At 38.2% G+C, this 14,298-nt stretch overlaps 1 protein-coding gene across 2 annotated transcripts in view; it reads left to right on the top strand.

Annotated features, from left to right (window-relative positions):
- Window positions 1–235: 235 nt before the first annotated feature.
- The window catches only part of LOC129417454 (tau-tubulin kinase 2), a 34,995-nt gene continuing 20,932 nt past the window's right edge, over window positions 236–14,298 (top strand). The window contains exons 1-4 of one of the 2 annotated variants that reach the window (XM_073864864.1): window positions 236–553; window positions 4,335–4,488; window positions 10,247–10,394; window positions 11,485–11,558. In XM_073864864.1, the coding sequence (XP_073720965.1) occupies window positions 4,420–4,488; window positions 10,247–10,394; window positions 11,485–11,558 (291 nt within the window). In that variant the 5' untranslated portion in view covers window positions 236–553; window positions 4,335–4,419. The remainder of the gene's footprint in view (window positions 554–4,334; window positions 4,489–10,246; window positions 10,395–11,484; window positions 11,559–14,298) is intronic. The other variant, XM_073864865.1, reaches the window with a different exon arrangement.

Here is a 14,298-nt window from a genome sequence, read left to right as displayed (position 1 = left end):
CAATTGAATACAATTTTACAAAAAAATCTTCTTTACTGTTCTATTAACGTAAATAATGTCACTTTTATCTTAGATGGTTTGAGGATGAGTCAATTACCAGCATTTTTTAAGATCATAAAATCAGGCTGTAATTCCACCATGTTGAACAGCAGAGTGCGCTGTTCGCATGCAGCCGAGAACATAGATATGTATGGCCGAGATCAGTAATCAAACGCGCACGTTTTCGGACGGTCCGCGGGCACGAGCAAAGTGGAATGCTTGTTCACGCGCTTGCTGTTGCGAAGGGGTATAGCGTCGGGAACGAGCGCGCAGCAGACAGACTGACCAGAGACAGACGTCACGAATCTGCAGAGATGCTGTACGAACAGCGAGGATAAAGACATTTACAAACCACGCCGCTGTTTATTCTCATGTCAGAGCAAAGGATACCTTACCTCGTCTTCATGGATGAACGTATCGCGTATTTATAAAATTTGACGTCCTCAATATGATTTTAAAGCTTTATTTGTGAGATTTAAAAGCAACACCCGGCGCTGTACGGATCGGGATTGAGGTGAGAAACATGGATACAAACGCACGACTAAATGACATGCCGTTAGTTGCGCCTGCACTCATAGTAATGCTGATACATGTTTGGGAATTGCTTTAGTCTTTCAAGGTCGTTTAAGAATTGATATTTTAGGTAAACTGAGTGTGTGTCTGTGAATGGGTTGTGTGTGTTGACTGTTGCAACGCAACACATCGAGCTGCGCGGATCACATTTCAGCACAGTGGGCCGCTGCCATTTAACCAGATCACTCTTAAACAGACCGTACATTAATATTAACCAGGTTTAAAAGATCTGAAAGTATCTGATGTATTTATTGATATTAGCTGAAATAGCTCTTTAAATTCAACTTAAATTATTAATATTCCAACCACTGCAAAATACATGCTTCATGTATTTTAGTGTCACCATTATAGCGTGGTAGGTTAGATTCAGCGGATCAATGACAGCTGTCAATCACTGTAAGCTCTGTAAAGGCAGGAAAGGTTTTTATCTATTTTTTCCTTATAGAAGATGGGTCTCGAATGGGGTCTAGTGCATTTACAGTTATTCATTTGCATGGTGTTTTATTCCCAAAACTACTTACAATTAGTTGTACAAATAGTACAGGTATAGGAAAATAGGTTGAGAGTATTAGTAGGCCTATGTTGTTATATACTTGGTGGAGGTATCGATCATCCCTGTGGCTTTACTGTCCATTTCTACTCTTCATAAGGCTATTCTCATAGTAGGCTAATATAGATGGAGTAAGAGATTTCCCTTGAAAGCAATCTAATGCCTTGAACTCAATTAACTGTGATGTCAAAGATGTTGTATCCAAATTATCCAATAAATGTTTGTATCCATGAGTGATTGTGTGAGCATGGGAAAGCTGCAAGCGACAGGCCTGACAGCTGCACCTCAGTCAACCAACAAATCAGACGGCTTGCCTAATTTGTTTTCAGATCTTTTTGGTTGCTCTTAATAATGAATGCTGTCACAGATAAAGGGAGTGATCTAGCATATTTCATGCATCCTGACACTAACTAAACAAAGTGTCAAAAAAGCAGTTGGACATATGATGGAATATTTTTGGGCCGAATGCACTCCGCTAGGGTTGGTACAAGTTTTGGAAAGTTTTTTTCAAACATGAGAGATTCATACGTAACAATCTTGCTTTATTTCTTATATGGGCAATTTCAGTGCAGGAAGTACAGTGGAAGTCCTTATATGGGCACTTCACCTGGAATAGCACGAAATCAACGTCACCAAAGAAGTTTTTTTTGTGTGAGGAAAATGTAAGCTTGTACAGTTTACCAATGAACCCAGCATTATAGCAGCGGAGATGTGCAAGTGTATTTCTTTAAAGTAAGGACGTGCGCCGCGACTAATTTAGCAGTCGTTTAAACAAAAATTTTGTAACCGACTAGTCTAAAGGATAAATGGGCCGGTCCTGTATTAGTCGTTACTAATACAATTTAATCAAATGTATGCAAATATATTTTTTTTAATAAATAGATTAGGAAGTCAGAGATAAGTGACATTAACCTTAACAATGGGCAGCAGGAGGCGTGAGAGTACCGCGACACGCCACGGGAGTTTTGCGGTTCGTATCGTGGGTGGTGTATTGCGATCGGTCGGTTCGGTTTGTAAGATCGTTACACTCCTAGTCATAGGCGGTAAGTAAAACTGCATTAAATGTTTGTTTTGTTGGAAATCGTCACGTAAGTGCATATAATGTATATGATGTGAACATGTAGGGAATCAGAAGTTGTCCAGACATAGTGAGATAATGTGTTTTGCTTGCTCATGACATGCTCCGGCTCGCGGTACGGTATGCTTTCAGAAGCTCAGGTTTATTCGAGAATTGCAGTAGAGCTGATCTGTCTTTTATAAGTCTGATACAAATAAAGACTCTTCAGAGTAGGGATGTCAATTTATGCAATTTCCCATATTCAATGATCCTTTAAATTATCGATCGAGCAATCAAATAATCGTAAACTGTAATAGTGCAATAAGCCTTTACAGCAGTGGCATAGCCAATGACATAAAAGTGTGTGTAAAAACGCCAACTTGCTCACACAAATTAAAATATTTTATTTTGTCTAAATGATATGCTAGTGGGATTGTAAAATGAGTCAGTGTAGTTAGTGTTTTGATAAAAATCATAAATTTATCTCGTAATGAAATATAATAACTAATGCTGCTTTCAGACGAGCCGCGGAAGAGGCATCAAGCGTGAGTGATTTTAATGTTAAGTCAATGTAAAGATGCGTTGACGTTAGTGCTGCCTCACGATTAGTCGCGACTAATCGTTTGCAGAATAAAAGTTTTTGTTTACATAATATATGTTGGTGTACTATGTATAATAATTATGTATAAATAAATACATACACATGCATGTATAATTTAAAGAAAAAAATATATTTATATAATAAATATTTATATTTATATATATTTATATATAATATAAATTATATAAAAATATAAAACTTTATATACACATGCAAATATTTCTTAAATATATACATGCATGTGTGTGTTTGAATTTATACATAATTATTATACACAGTACACCAACATATATTATGTAAACAAAAACTTGAATTCTGCAAACGATTAGTCTCGACTAATCGTGAGGCAGCACTAGTTGACGTGCGTCTGGAGGTCTCGCGGTGCAAATGAGGCGTGTAGCGCGGTAGACGAGATTCCGCCTCATTTGTGCGTCTAGTTCGTGCAAATGGCGCAAATTGAGCGTTGCCGCGGGAAACGCGTGAGTTGAAAAATTTGAACTTTGGTGAAAAAACGCTCCCGCGTTTACCAATAAAGAGCTTGCTCTAGTAGTGACGTAATTACAGAAAGCGAGCGGAGTCGCAGAAGCCCCTCCCATGACGCGAATTTCTGCATGAATGTCTCGATAACTAGAATTTCATGTGCGTCTTTCACAGTTGCATGAAAGTCAGTACATCCCTGACAAAATAAAAGTTTCATTATCATCAAGTGTTATTTTTCTAGTTGTTCACCTCACTTTCCGAGTCGTTTATACACTGTTTGTTGTAATTTTATTTCCAAGAAGCACACGAAGGGCACTTTTTTATCACCTCATCTTAGACCTGCGGCGTATTTTCAGCAAAGATGCTTATATTATGAAGATTTCAACCTTCCATTAGAAAACCTGCAACAGTGTTTAGTGTGTAGCGCCTCAGCCAGTCAATAATGATGATCAAAGATATATGTTGCGGGCGTTCAGAGTGTAACGAAATTTCTTGCCTGAATTTAAGATTACATTTTAATCTGTTAATTAAAAACGGCTTCGGGTCTCCTTCCCTGTGTATAGCAGCGTTGCTATGCTAATCTTGCAGGCTTCCCTGAAAAGGGGCTTTGCTTTCAGTATACTAACCGTATTTGCATTTTCTGTATCGGACCCTGTCAGATTCATTGCGGATGCCATTTCGTTGCGTTAACAGCCAGCCTTGTCTCGCATGATGTTAAAAAGCCCAGGCGTGTGTTTGGCATCGAGCATCATTGTGATCATGGCTAGTTTAACTTCTGCGCGCTTGTTTCATTTTTTCACTGGCTGTAGTGTATGTGCTTTGCGCAGGCACCGCGCACGTGCTTGCTTTATCGACAATTGTTAAGTTTTATCGATTTATTTCTTATCTACAATTAATCGATTAATTGTTAATATCCCTACTTCAGAGATATGAAGGATACAATACAACTCTATAGTTACTTAAGATTAACATGTGACCTTTAATGTCATTACAACAGGAAAAGTATGATGTTGTTCTTCACATGTCTATTTCAGCAAGCACCCTAAGGCCCCAATGCCTGACTCAGACCCACGTCACCGGTGTTAGAGGACAAGCTCGAAGCAGACCACAGAAGACAGGATGAGCACAGTGCTGGAGCAGACAGACATCTTGTCCACTGGCATTGTGGTAAAGGAACGATGGAAAGTAGTAAGTATGCAGAATATCTTCTAAACTACCAGCTCTGACCATACATTTTCCTGTTGGTTCAGGCTGGTTTATGCTGCTTCAATTTTGGTCAAAGTTTAGAGGGTGAAATTGGTTGACCACCATGGTCTTTCTGGTGTATCTGAATGACCAAGGAAGTTCTGCTGTTTAGGCTAGTTAAGAAACCTGGTGGGGATATCAACATCTCAGGCTTTAGACCAGCACAAAATATGTTCGCGACCAGTTAAACTAATCTCTTTAGCAAAGATTGCTTTTTAAATTACCTAACTACTTAGAAATTTACATGGGTAGCTGTTAATTAAAGGATTTATGCTACTGTGCAAAAGCAAAGACATAGATTTACTTACTTGAAAACCTACATAATGTGCATACTGAGCACAGAATTTTGTATGTGTCTGTGTGACTGTATTCAGTCACTGTGTAGTTAATAGTGTCAGGTTGTGACTCACTCCTCACATGCCTCTCATAGTGCAGCGTGTAGTACACTCAGTAAAACATTGCTTCCTGTGACAACACATAATGTATAATCCCACCTCTCTAGAGAAAGTCAGATCGTGTCTGTACATTGAGATCTCAGGCTACTGTTGGTGAGCCAGTGGTGCCAAGGGAGATGGGATGCAAGAAGAATAAAGTTGAAATGTAAAAAAGTTAATAAGACAAATAATATGCTGTGGTACAGTATAGATTCCTAAATGCCATACATTTGAACATTTTAAAGCTTAAAGGTGCAGTGTGTAATTTTTTAGAAGGATCTCTTGACAGAAATGCAAAATAATATACAAAACTATATTATCAGTGGTGTATAAAGACCTTTCATAATGAACTGTTATGTGTTTATTACCTTAGAACGAGACCTTTTTATCTACATACAAAGAGGGTCCCCTTACATGGAAGTCGCCATTTTGTGCCGACATTTTTCTACAGAAGCCCTTAACGGACAGTTTTTTTTACTAAGTTGTCTCCGACGATGATGTGTTTGTCCGGTGGCAGCTACGGTAGCCTCTCTCTGTGTTTCAAAAGCAGTGGACTAAGCCGTTGGTTGTAATTCGCAACCTCACCGCTAGATGGTGCTAAAATTTACACACTGCACCTTTAAAGGTGCCAAAGAATGCATTGAAATAATATGTTCAGTTGTTTTCTGATATCTACATAGAGGGTATGTGGCTTTATTAAGTGCAAAAAAGCAGGAGGGAACAATCGTGTTTGAGGCTTACGATATGTCATTACAATGTACAGATCTCTTTTTATTTATCTATAGGTAAATACAGTTTTCCATGCTATCGTACATTTAAAGTGATGCTCCAGCCATATACCAAAATTGCCCCATGATTTACTCACCCTCAACCAATTTGAGATACATATGTCCATCATCTTTCAGACCTACACATTTGGAGTTATTTTATTAGATTTAAGTTATGTATTTAGTAGGTAAGTTGTTTTAAGGATGAATTCACTTTTTTGGAGTTTAAAGTCAGAAGTGTTCCCTGATCCATGTTTTTTACCATTATGGGGTGGTTTCGTGGACAGGGATTAGCTTAAGACAGGACTTAGCCTTAGTTTAATTAGGAAATATAACTAGTTTTAACAGACATGTCTTACTGGTGTGCATTTTGAGGCAAAACAAAGGGCACTGGTGTATTTTAAGATATGTCAGTGCAAGTTGTTTTCAGTTTGGACAGCTCTTACAGTTATTTTAGTCTAGGACTAGTCTAATCCCTGTCTGGAAAACCCCCTCTATAAGGCTTGGAAGAGCAAGGATATTTACTAAAATATCCTCAAATGTGCTCGTCTGAAAGATGATGAACATGTGTATCTCGGATTGTGGGGTAATTTTGATATTTGGTTTGAGTAACCCATTTGTTTCAAGTACAGATGTTTGGTTGCTAGTGGTTTTTGGCAAGTTACTTTACTGTTGTTTCGATGTTTTGGTTGGGTTTCTAGGCAGATGCTAAACAAATGATATTCTAATACTGAAATATTTATAGGGCCTCTCAGGGCTCTAGACTAACTTTTTGCACTGGTTGCACTGGTGCACTCAAATTTTTGACCGCGTCGAATTTAGCACCGCAATTTCACAATCGCCCATGGTGGTTTAATGTACAAAATAATTTTTAAATATACAGAATATAACCTAACAAACTTTTTTCGTGCTGTCAATCCCTTTTCCGTTTAGCCTTTTGCTTTATTATGTTTGTTTTGAAATCTATTTTCTAAAAATACTTTTTACTATATAGCTTTGTTTGCATCTATCATTGTAGTTTTAGGGCCCTATCATACACCCGGACATAAGTGTCTCTTGCTAGTTTCAACTCAGCACAATTGTCATTTAGCACCACATTGTTTAAATGGCAAATGCATTTGTGCCCAATTTTGCACCCATACACTTAGATCATTAAAATATGGCCCTTTATGTTGTTGTGTGCAAGTTCGTGCTTTAGCATTAAGGGCGATTTATAGTCGTGCGTAGCCTGTGCGTAGTTCTGCGTAGCCTGACGCGCACTTCACAAAATTTCTAACAGCGCGTCGGCTCTACGCGGACCGCAAGCGCTGTGATTATCCACCAGAACCCCTCCCGTCAGGTAAAAAAAACTGCGTCATAGGTATTTCCGTTTCAGACGGTGAAAACAAAGATGAGCCAAGTTGAGGAGTGATTTAACTCAAACTGCAACATAAGTTGCTGTTTATTTACTTCCATCATTGCTGGTCTTCTCAAATCATACACAAGTTCCTATTTCTTCTTCGTTTGTGGGTAAACTTGCCAAGCTTCTTCTTCTCTGACGGTCGCACTGCTACTGTTGTTACACGCGTGGATACTGCCTACCAGCGGTTTCCGCGTGTGTTTGCACGTCGACGCGGAGGACGACGCAAAAGTATAAATGAAAAACGACGCTGAACCTACGCCGTCGCGGCTACGCCGTAGGACCTACGCAAGACTATAAATCGCCCTTTACAGTTCTCAGTTGCAGAGTCATGCACTGGTCCTGTTTGATAAGCCACATTCGCAGTGATTAAAAGAACACCCGACCTATTATCTGACATAAGCATTTATTTATTCCATACCCGGCCCGTTTGACATAAAACCGCAACCCAGTCGCACCGAATTTTGCGGTGAAATCTATAGCGATCTTCAGACAGAGCGTGAACAGAAGTAAGCACAGTGCCATGACTGGACAAATATCTTATAATTTAATGTGAAACTTTGTGAGTGTTGGCAGGTGTTTGAGCACTCATATCCACTGCGCTTATATTTAAATTTAGAATTACCTGATAACTTGATACTATGAGTACAGTGATTCCAAAGGGATGTCCAAACTCAAGTAGTATGTTCATTTAAAAGTTAAATGTCTCTTTCTCGCTGCCCTGGCCCAGCAAACGCCGAAAAATTAGGATTAGATATGGAGGTAAGATTAGGATGAGAACGGTGGTCCTGGCTAGATGGGATACAGCTACAGCCTAAATCCTGTGAAATGTTCATGTCCACTTTTAGGGGGAAGCAAACCGCCATACAGTATTGGATTGAAGAAGTGGACTAACCTTATAACATGCCAAAGAGCTGTTGTGTGGTTACTCTTCACAACACAGACAGGCTAAACATACACTCACCTAAAGGATTATTAGGAACACCATACTAATACTGTGTTTGACCCCCTTGTCCCCCTTTCATTTGTGGAATGCACATCCAGGGCACAAAGCTCCCTTTCCACTACATCCCAAAGATGCTCTATTGGGTTGAGATCTGGTGACTGTGGGGGCCATTTTAGTACAGTCAACTCATTGTCATTTTCAAGAAACCAATTTGAAATTATTCAAGCTTTGTGACATGGTGCATTATCTTGCTGGAAGTAGCCATCAGAGGATGGGTACATGGTGGTCATAAAGGGATTGACATGGTCAGAAACAATGCTCAGGTAGGCCGTGGCATTTAAACGATGCCCTATTAGCACTAAGGGGCCTAAAGTATGCCAAGAAAACATCCCCCACACCATTACACCACCACCAGCCTGCACAGTGGTAACAAGGCATGATGGATTCATGTTCTCATTCTGTTTATGCCAAATTCTGACTCTACCATCTGAATGTCTCAACAGAAATTGAGACTCATTTGACCAGGCAACATTTTTCCAGTCTTTAACTGTCCAATTTTGGTGAGCTCGTGCAAATTGTACGATTTGTAGTGGAGATGAGTGGTACCCGGTGGGGTCTTCTGCTGTTGTAGCCCATCCGGCTCAAGATTGTGCATGTTGTGGCTTCACAAATGCTTTGCTGCATACCTCGGTTGTAACGAGTGGTTATTTCAGTCAAAGTTGATCTTCTATCAGCTTGAATCAGTCGGCCCATTCTGCTATGACCTCTAGCATCAACAAGGCATTTTCGTCCACAGGACTACCGCATACTGGATGTTTTTCCCTTTTCACACCATTCTTTGTAAACCCTAGAAATGGTTGTGCATAAAAATCCCAGTAACTGAGCAGATTGTGAAATACTCAGACTGGCCCATCTGGCACCAACAACCATGCCACGCTCAAAATTGCTTAAATCACCTTTCTTTCCCATGCATTCTGACATTCGGTTCGGAGTTCAGGAGATTGTCTTGACCAGGACCACACCCCTAAATGCATTGAAGCAACTGCCATGTGATGGGTTGATTAGATAATTGCATTAATGAGAAATTGAACAGGTGTTCCTAATAATCCCTTTAGGTGAGTGTATATTGAACAATATTATCTCTATAATAATGTATTGCATGACATATTGTTTTTACGATAATCTGTAATTCTGTTATTATGCAGTAGTTGGCGCTCATACCCAAAATGTGGTATTTTTAAAGAAATCTATCCATATTTAAAAGATTATAAAAAGAGAACAAATTATTTTTTTCTAGGTTGGTTTGTTTGTTTGTAAGCAGAGGGTCTGTTATTTCATTTGATATTTGTATGTTTATATATTTATAGAAGAATATTTTTCTGGAAGGCCTTTTGTAAAACTTTTGTAAAAATCACAGAAAATGCTGGTGGGCAACTTTAAAAAAAAAAAGGCCGGCAGGGAATGAGTTATGTAAGCTTTCCAAAGCTCATGATCATCGTGTTATTTTAGATTGATAACTGCTGGGCTGTCTTAGTGTATGTCCGTTATCAACTAGTCCAGGCTACCTGCCATCATCATCCATATCTTGCTGTTATGGATATATCATTAATAACGTGTGATGCGATTGAAAGCTAAGCCAGGCTTGTTATATGTCTGGACAGAAAAGTGCACTCAGTACTCTAGATTTAAAGACATCACATAATATATACATTTAAAGATGTTTACTTTCAAATACGAAGTTAAATCATTCACTGGCTTCCTTGTTTACTTGATGAGGTACGAGTAAATGTCCTGGGATAAGACACCTCTGGCAACTGGGCAGGGTTGTTACACCAATTTGATGCTTTAAGAATGAAGGGACGTGTTTTTAAATTGACCAAATTAAGTTTGTGGATGTATCTTGCATGCTCTATGGCAGGCAGGGTGGACAAATAATAACTTGATATGTTAAATCTGAGTGATTTCTTAAGTTATTCACACCTGCCGGTTGTGTACGGACGTTGCTTTTACACACTGAGCAACTGTGCTGCCCATCCGAGCAGTTTACCAATGATATTAACAAGCACTGCTTAGCCAAAAATATCAAAGAAAGCAAAAATGTACAGAATATTTATTATTATTATTATCTTAATCCTGTTTTTGCTTTTCTCATCAGCTGAAAAAAATAGGTGGTGGTGGTTTCGGGGAGATCTACGAGGCTCTGGACCTAATGACCCAGTGCAGCGTAGCTCTGAAAGCAGAGTCAGCCCAGCAGCCTAAACAAGTTCTGAAGATGGAGGTGGCAGTGCTAAAAAAACTTCAAGGTAAATTGTAATCTATGAATTACTGATCTACATTCTTTCTGTAACTGAGTACAGATCAAGACATACCTGAGCTCTCAAAGAGGAAATTTTAAGCTTAAGATACAGAAGAGCAGTGTTGCTGTGCTTCACAGAATTTACAGAATTGATTTCAAGCTTGCAATCAAACTCTGTGTTCTCTTCTTTTGTTCTGGGCAAATTATCAACAAATCAATTAGAGTCCAGCAATGACACCATCATTATCCTGTTTCCCTTTACAATCTCTCTCCATTATAACCTCTCCACTCTGCTTATGAAAAAAATCAATGTACATTGGCTGTAATGTGGCTGTGTGATAGAACAGAGGGGCTTTTATCTCTTCCTGAGGGAAAAGACTTCTGGAGGTAACTGGAGATCTCTCTCTGCTCCACACCCTCTTATCTCAGAAGAGATGTAAACAAAACAGAACCCTACTAGCAGTGACATACACATGATGTGACATGACATCTTTTTTTTATTATTTAGGGACATCTTTCTTTGCTACTGTATTTCTTTAATATAAGTTACCTTTTTTATAGGGATGCACGATATATCGGCCGACATATCGTTATCGGCCGATAACTGCTTATTTTAATATTATCGGTTATCGGTCTGAGAGCAAAATTAGGCAGATAAATGAAAGCCGATAAATTATGGATAATTTTGGTTTGTTGAACCACTTCACTTGCTCATTGCTGGCCATGTGAAGTTTTGATTGGTGCTTTCTGTGACATAGCACAAAGATGACACGTGTTGCGGGCTTAAGAAGAGTATACTAGTCTAGCGCAAAGACAAGATGTCCGCAGTCTGGGAGTTTTTCATTTTGAAAATAATATGAATATTTATCGGCCTATATATATATCGGTTATCGGCCCCCAAATATAAAGAGTTATCGGTATCGGCCAAAATTTACATATCGGTGCATCCCTACTTTTTTACTTAAAAGCATGAGGAACAATGGTACAAAATAGAACTATTTAATTCCGATTTTTAGCAGAAGAACTGTATATGACAATACATAGGATATATGCAGACACAATGTAGTCAGATAAAGTGCTCTTTTCTCTCATTTCAGGAAAAAATCATGTTTGTCGATTTGTTGGATGTGGCCGCAATGATCGCTTTAATTACGTTGTCATGGAACTTCAGGTAAATTCTGATTGACAGTTTATACTGTTTATGCATTTGATCTGTCTTTTATTTCATCATCATATAAGAGTGGATTTGTGATCATTTATTGCTCAAAATTTTTATGTTTAATTTACTGTAATTTAGTTCACATGCAGACAATTAAAGCAATTCCTTTAAAGGAGTACTCCACTTTCATAAAAAATCCCGATAATGTACTCACCCCCTTGTCATCCAACATGTTTATATGTTTATAAAGTTTTTTAAGAAAAACATTCCAGGATTTTTCTCCATAAAGTGGACTTTAGTGGACCTCAGAGGTTTGAAGTTTTACTGCAGTTTTAATGTAGCCTTTAAACGATCAAAACCGAGGCATATGGGTTTAATCTAGCGTAATGATTGTCATTTTCGAAAAATTTTTTAATAATTTTTTATACGCAACTTCTTGTCTTGCACTAGCGCGACTTTACATATTACATAAGTCATGTGCATCAGAAGGCAGAAATAATGATTGTTTCGCTGTTTGGGTCCCCAGTGCTTCTATCAACCTAGAAAATGTAAAAAAGGATCAACCCAGTAACTTAGTTTTGGTAAACCATTCTCTGCAAGCATGTGATATAAATAGCTCCCCTTGTAATGTCAGAAGGGGATGATACTGGCCATTAATCTGCACTATCTAACCACGGCACTGCCATTTAGTGTAGAGATCAACTTATTTGCATTTAAAAGGACACACCCAAAAACGGCACATTTTTGCTCCCACCTACAAAGTGGCAATTTTAACATTGAATGATTAATAATTTATATGGTAATTTGAGCTAGAACCGAGGGACAACCTTCCGATCACTCTGATGAAGCCAACACGGAAGTGACTTAAACTGCAATTCATCGACTGGCCGCTAGAGGCTGGCTCCAAAAGGGAGTCAATTCCCATAGACCTCCCTGTTAAAATGGCCAACTTTACAGTAGAAAATAATATGTTTACAGCCTGGTACAAAAAATGTTTTTAGTCCTATGGGTGACGTAACGGACACTACGTCCATCTTTTTTTACAGTCTATGGCTAGAACTTTACATGCATACTCTGGGGACACCTAAGATTTATTTGACATCTTAAAAAAGTCTTGTGAAATGTCCCCTTTAAAGCCCTTTGAAGCTGCATTGAAACTGAAAACCTTTAGGTCCTCTTTAAATCCACTATATGGAGAAAAATTCTGTAAGGTTTTACTTAAAAAACTTGGTTAACATGGGGGTGAGTAAGTTAACAGAATTTTTTATGATGGTGTAAAACACCACAGTTTTTCAATATTTGACTATGTTCTTACCTCAACTTAGATTAATTAATACATACCTATCTTTTTTCAATGCGTGCACTTAATCTTTGTACAGCGCGTCGTGAATGTGTTAGCATTTAGCCTAGCCCTATTCATTCCTTAGGATCCAAACAGGGATGAATTTAGAAGCCACCAAACACTTCCATGTTTCCCCCATTTAAAGACTGTTACATGAGTAGTTACACGAGTAAGTATGGTGGCACAAAATAAAATGTGGTGATTTTTTTAAGCGGATAAAAAATGAGAACTATATTGTATGGTGGAAGAGCACTTGGCTTACAGCACTTCGACCTCGGCGCGCAGTAACAACATTACTCCCAACTAATCCCCCCTACTGCAAACTAAGTGCCATAAAATATAGTTCTAATTTTTTATTGCTTAAAAAGTTTTTTTTTGCCAGGTTTTATTTTGTGCCAAATAATTTAGGAATGATTGGGGCTAGGCTAAATGCTAACACATTCACAATGCGCAGTACAAAGATTGAGTGCACGTATTGAAAAAAGATAGGTATGTATTAATCTGTCTAAGTTGAGGTAATAAGAACATAGTAAAATATTGAAAAAATTTGTGTTTTCCTTTAACTCTTTCCCCGCCATTGACAAGTTATATCGTCAAGCCGCAATACCGATATTATCCACCAGGTGCAACATATAAAACCCAGAAGTATCGCCCTAGGGAAAACAGCTGTGTGTCCGTCTAAGTTTTGAGGATCGCTCTGCATCTGATCTCTATCAAAAGTCCTTTACAAAAATTGAATTATCTCAGCTTTTTGCTCAAAATTAGGTGTTTTTGAAGAAACCTACCAATATATTTGAGAGGTGATAAAAAGAGAACTGATGAAAGTAGGATGAAACAGTTTTTTTTTTGAAAGCAGAGGGTCTGGTCTTTTATTTAATATATTGTATGTTTATATATTTAGTAGGGGTGTAACGGTGTCATGAGCAATTCGGTCCCCCCTGGCAATTCAGTCTCCCCTAGGACCCCCGTGATTCCATTGGCTGAAAAACTCCTCATGGGTAGTTTTCTTAGCGCCTTATTACATTTCCCACAAAATCGCGTTATAATTTATGTAGTTAGAACGTTGTTAAAATTACAATTGATGTCTTTTAAATTATATGTTTCATATAGTAGTATATAAATAAGGTTATAGGTGGGAGATCTACACATTGCTTGTGTCATTTTATTATTTAGATTATTATACTGTACCCTTTCCACTTTTGTACTGTGTAAAGTTAATAAATTACTTATACAAAACACGATTACTACATATCTGAATCACACATTAAAATTACAATTTATATGCCATGATAACACTTTTACTATTAAAAAAATGCATTTTGTTAGGTGTGTTAGTAATTTACAAATAAAGTATTGTTTTTGTAAAGCAGATGATGACACAAAAGTACTGACGTGTCTGCAACATGAATA

The sequence above is a fragment of the Misgurnus anguillicaudatus genome, unplaced genomic scaffold, assembly GCF_027580225.2.
Source record: "Misgurnus anguillicaudatus unplaced genomic scaffold, ASM2758022v2 HiC_scaffold_28, whole genome shotgun sequence".
NCBI lineage: Eukaryota > Metazoa > Chordata > Actinopteri > Cypriniformes > Cobitidae > Misgurnus > Misgurnus anguillicaudatus.
Note: the sequence above shows the minus strand (reverse complement) of the source record. Positions and strands in the feature narration are given on the sequence as shown.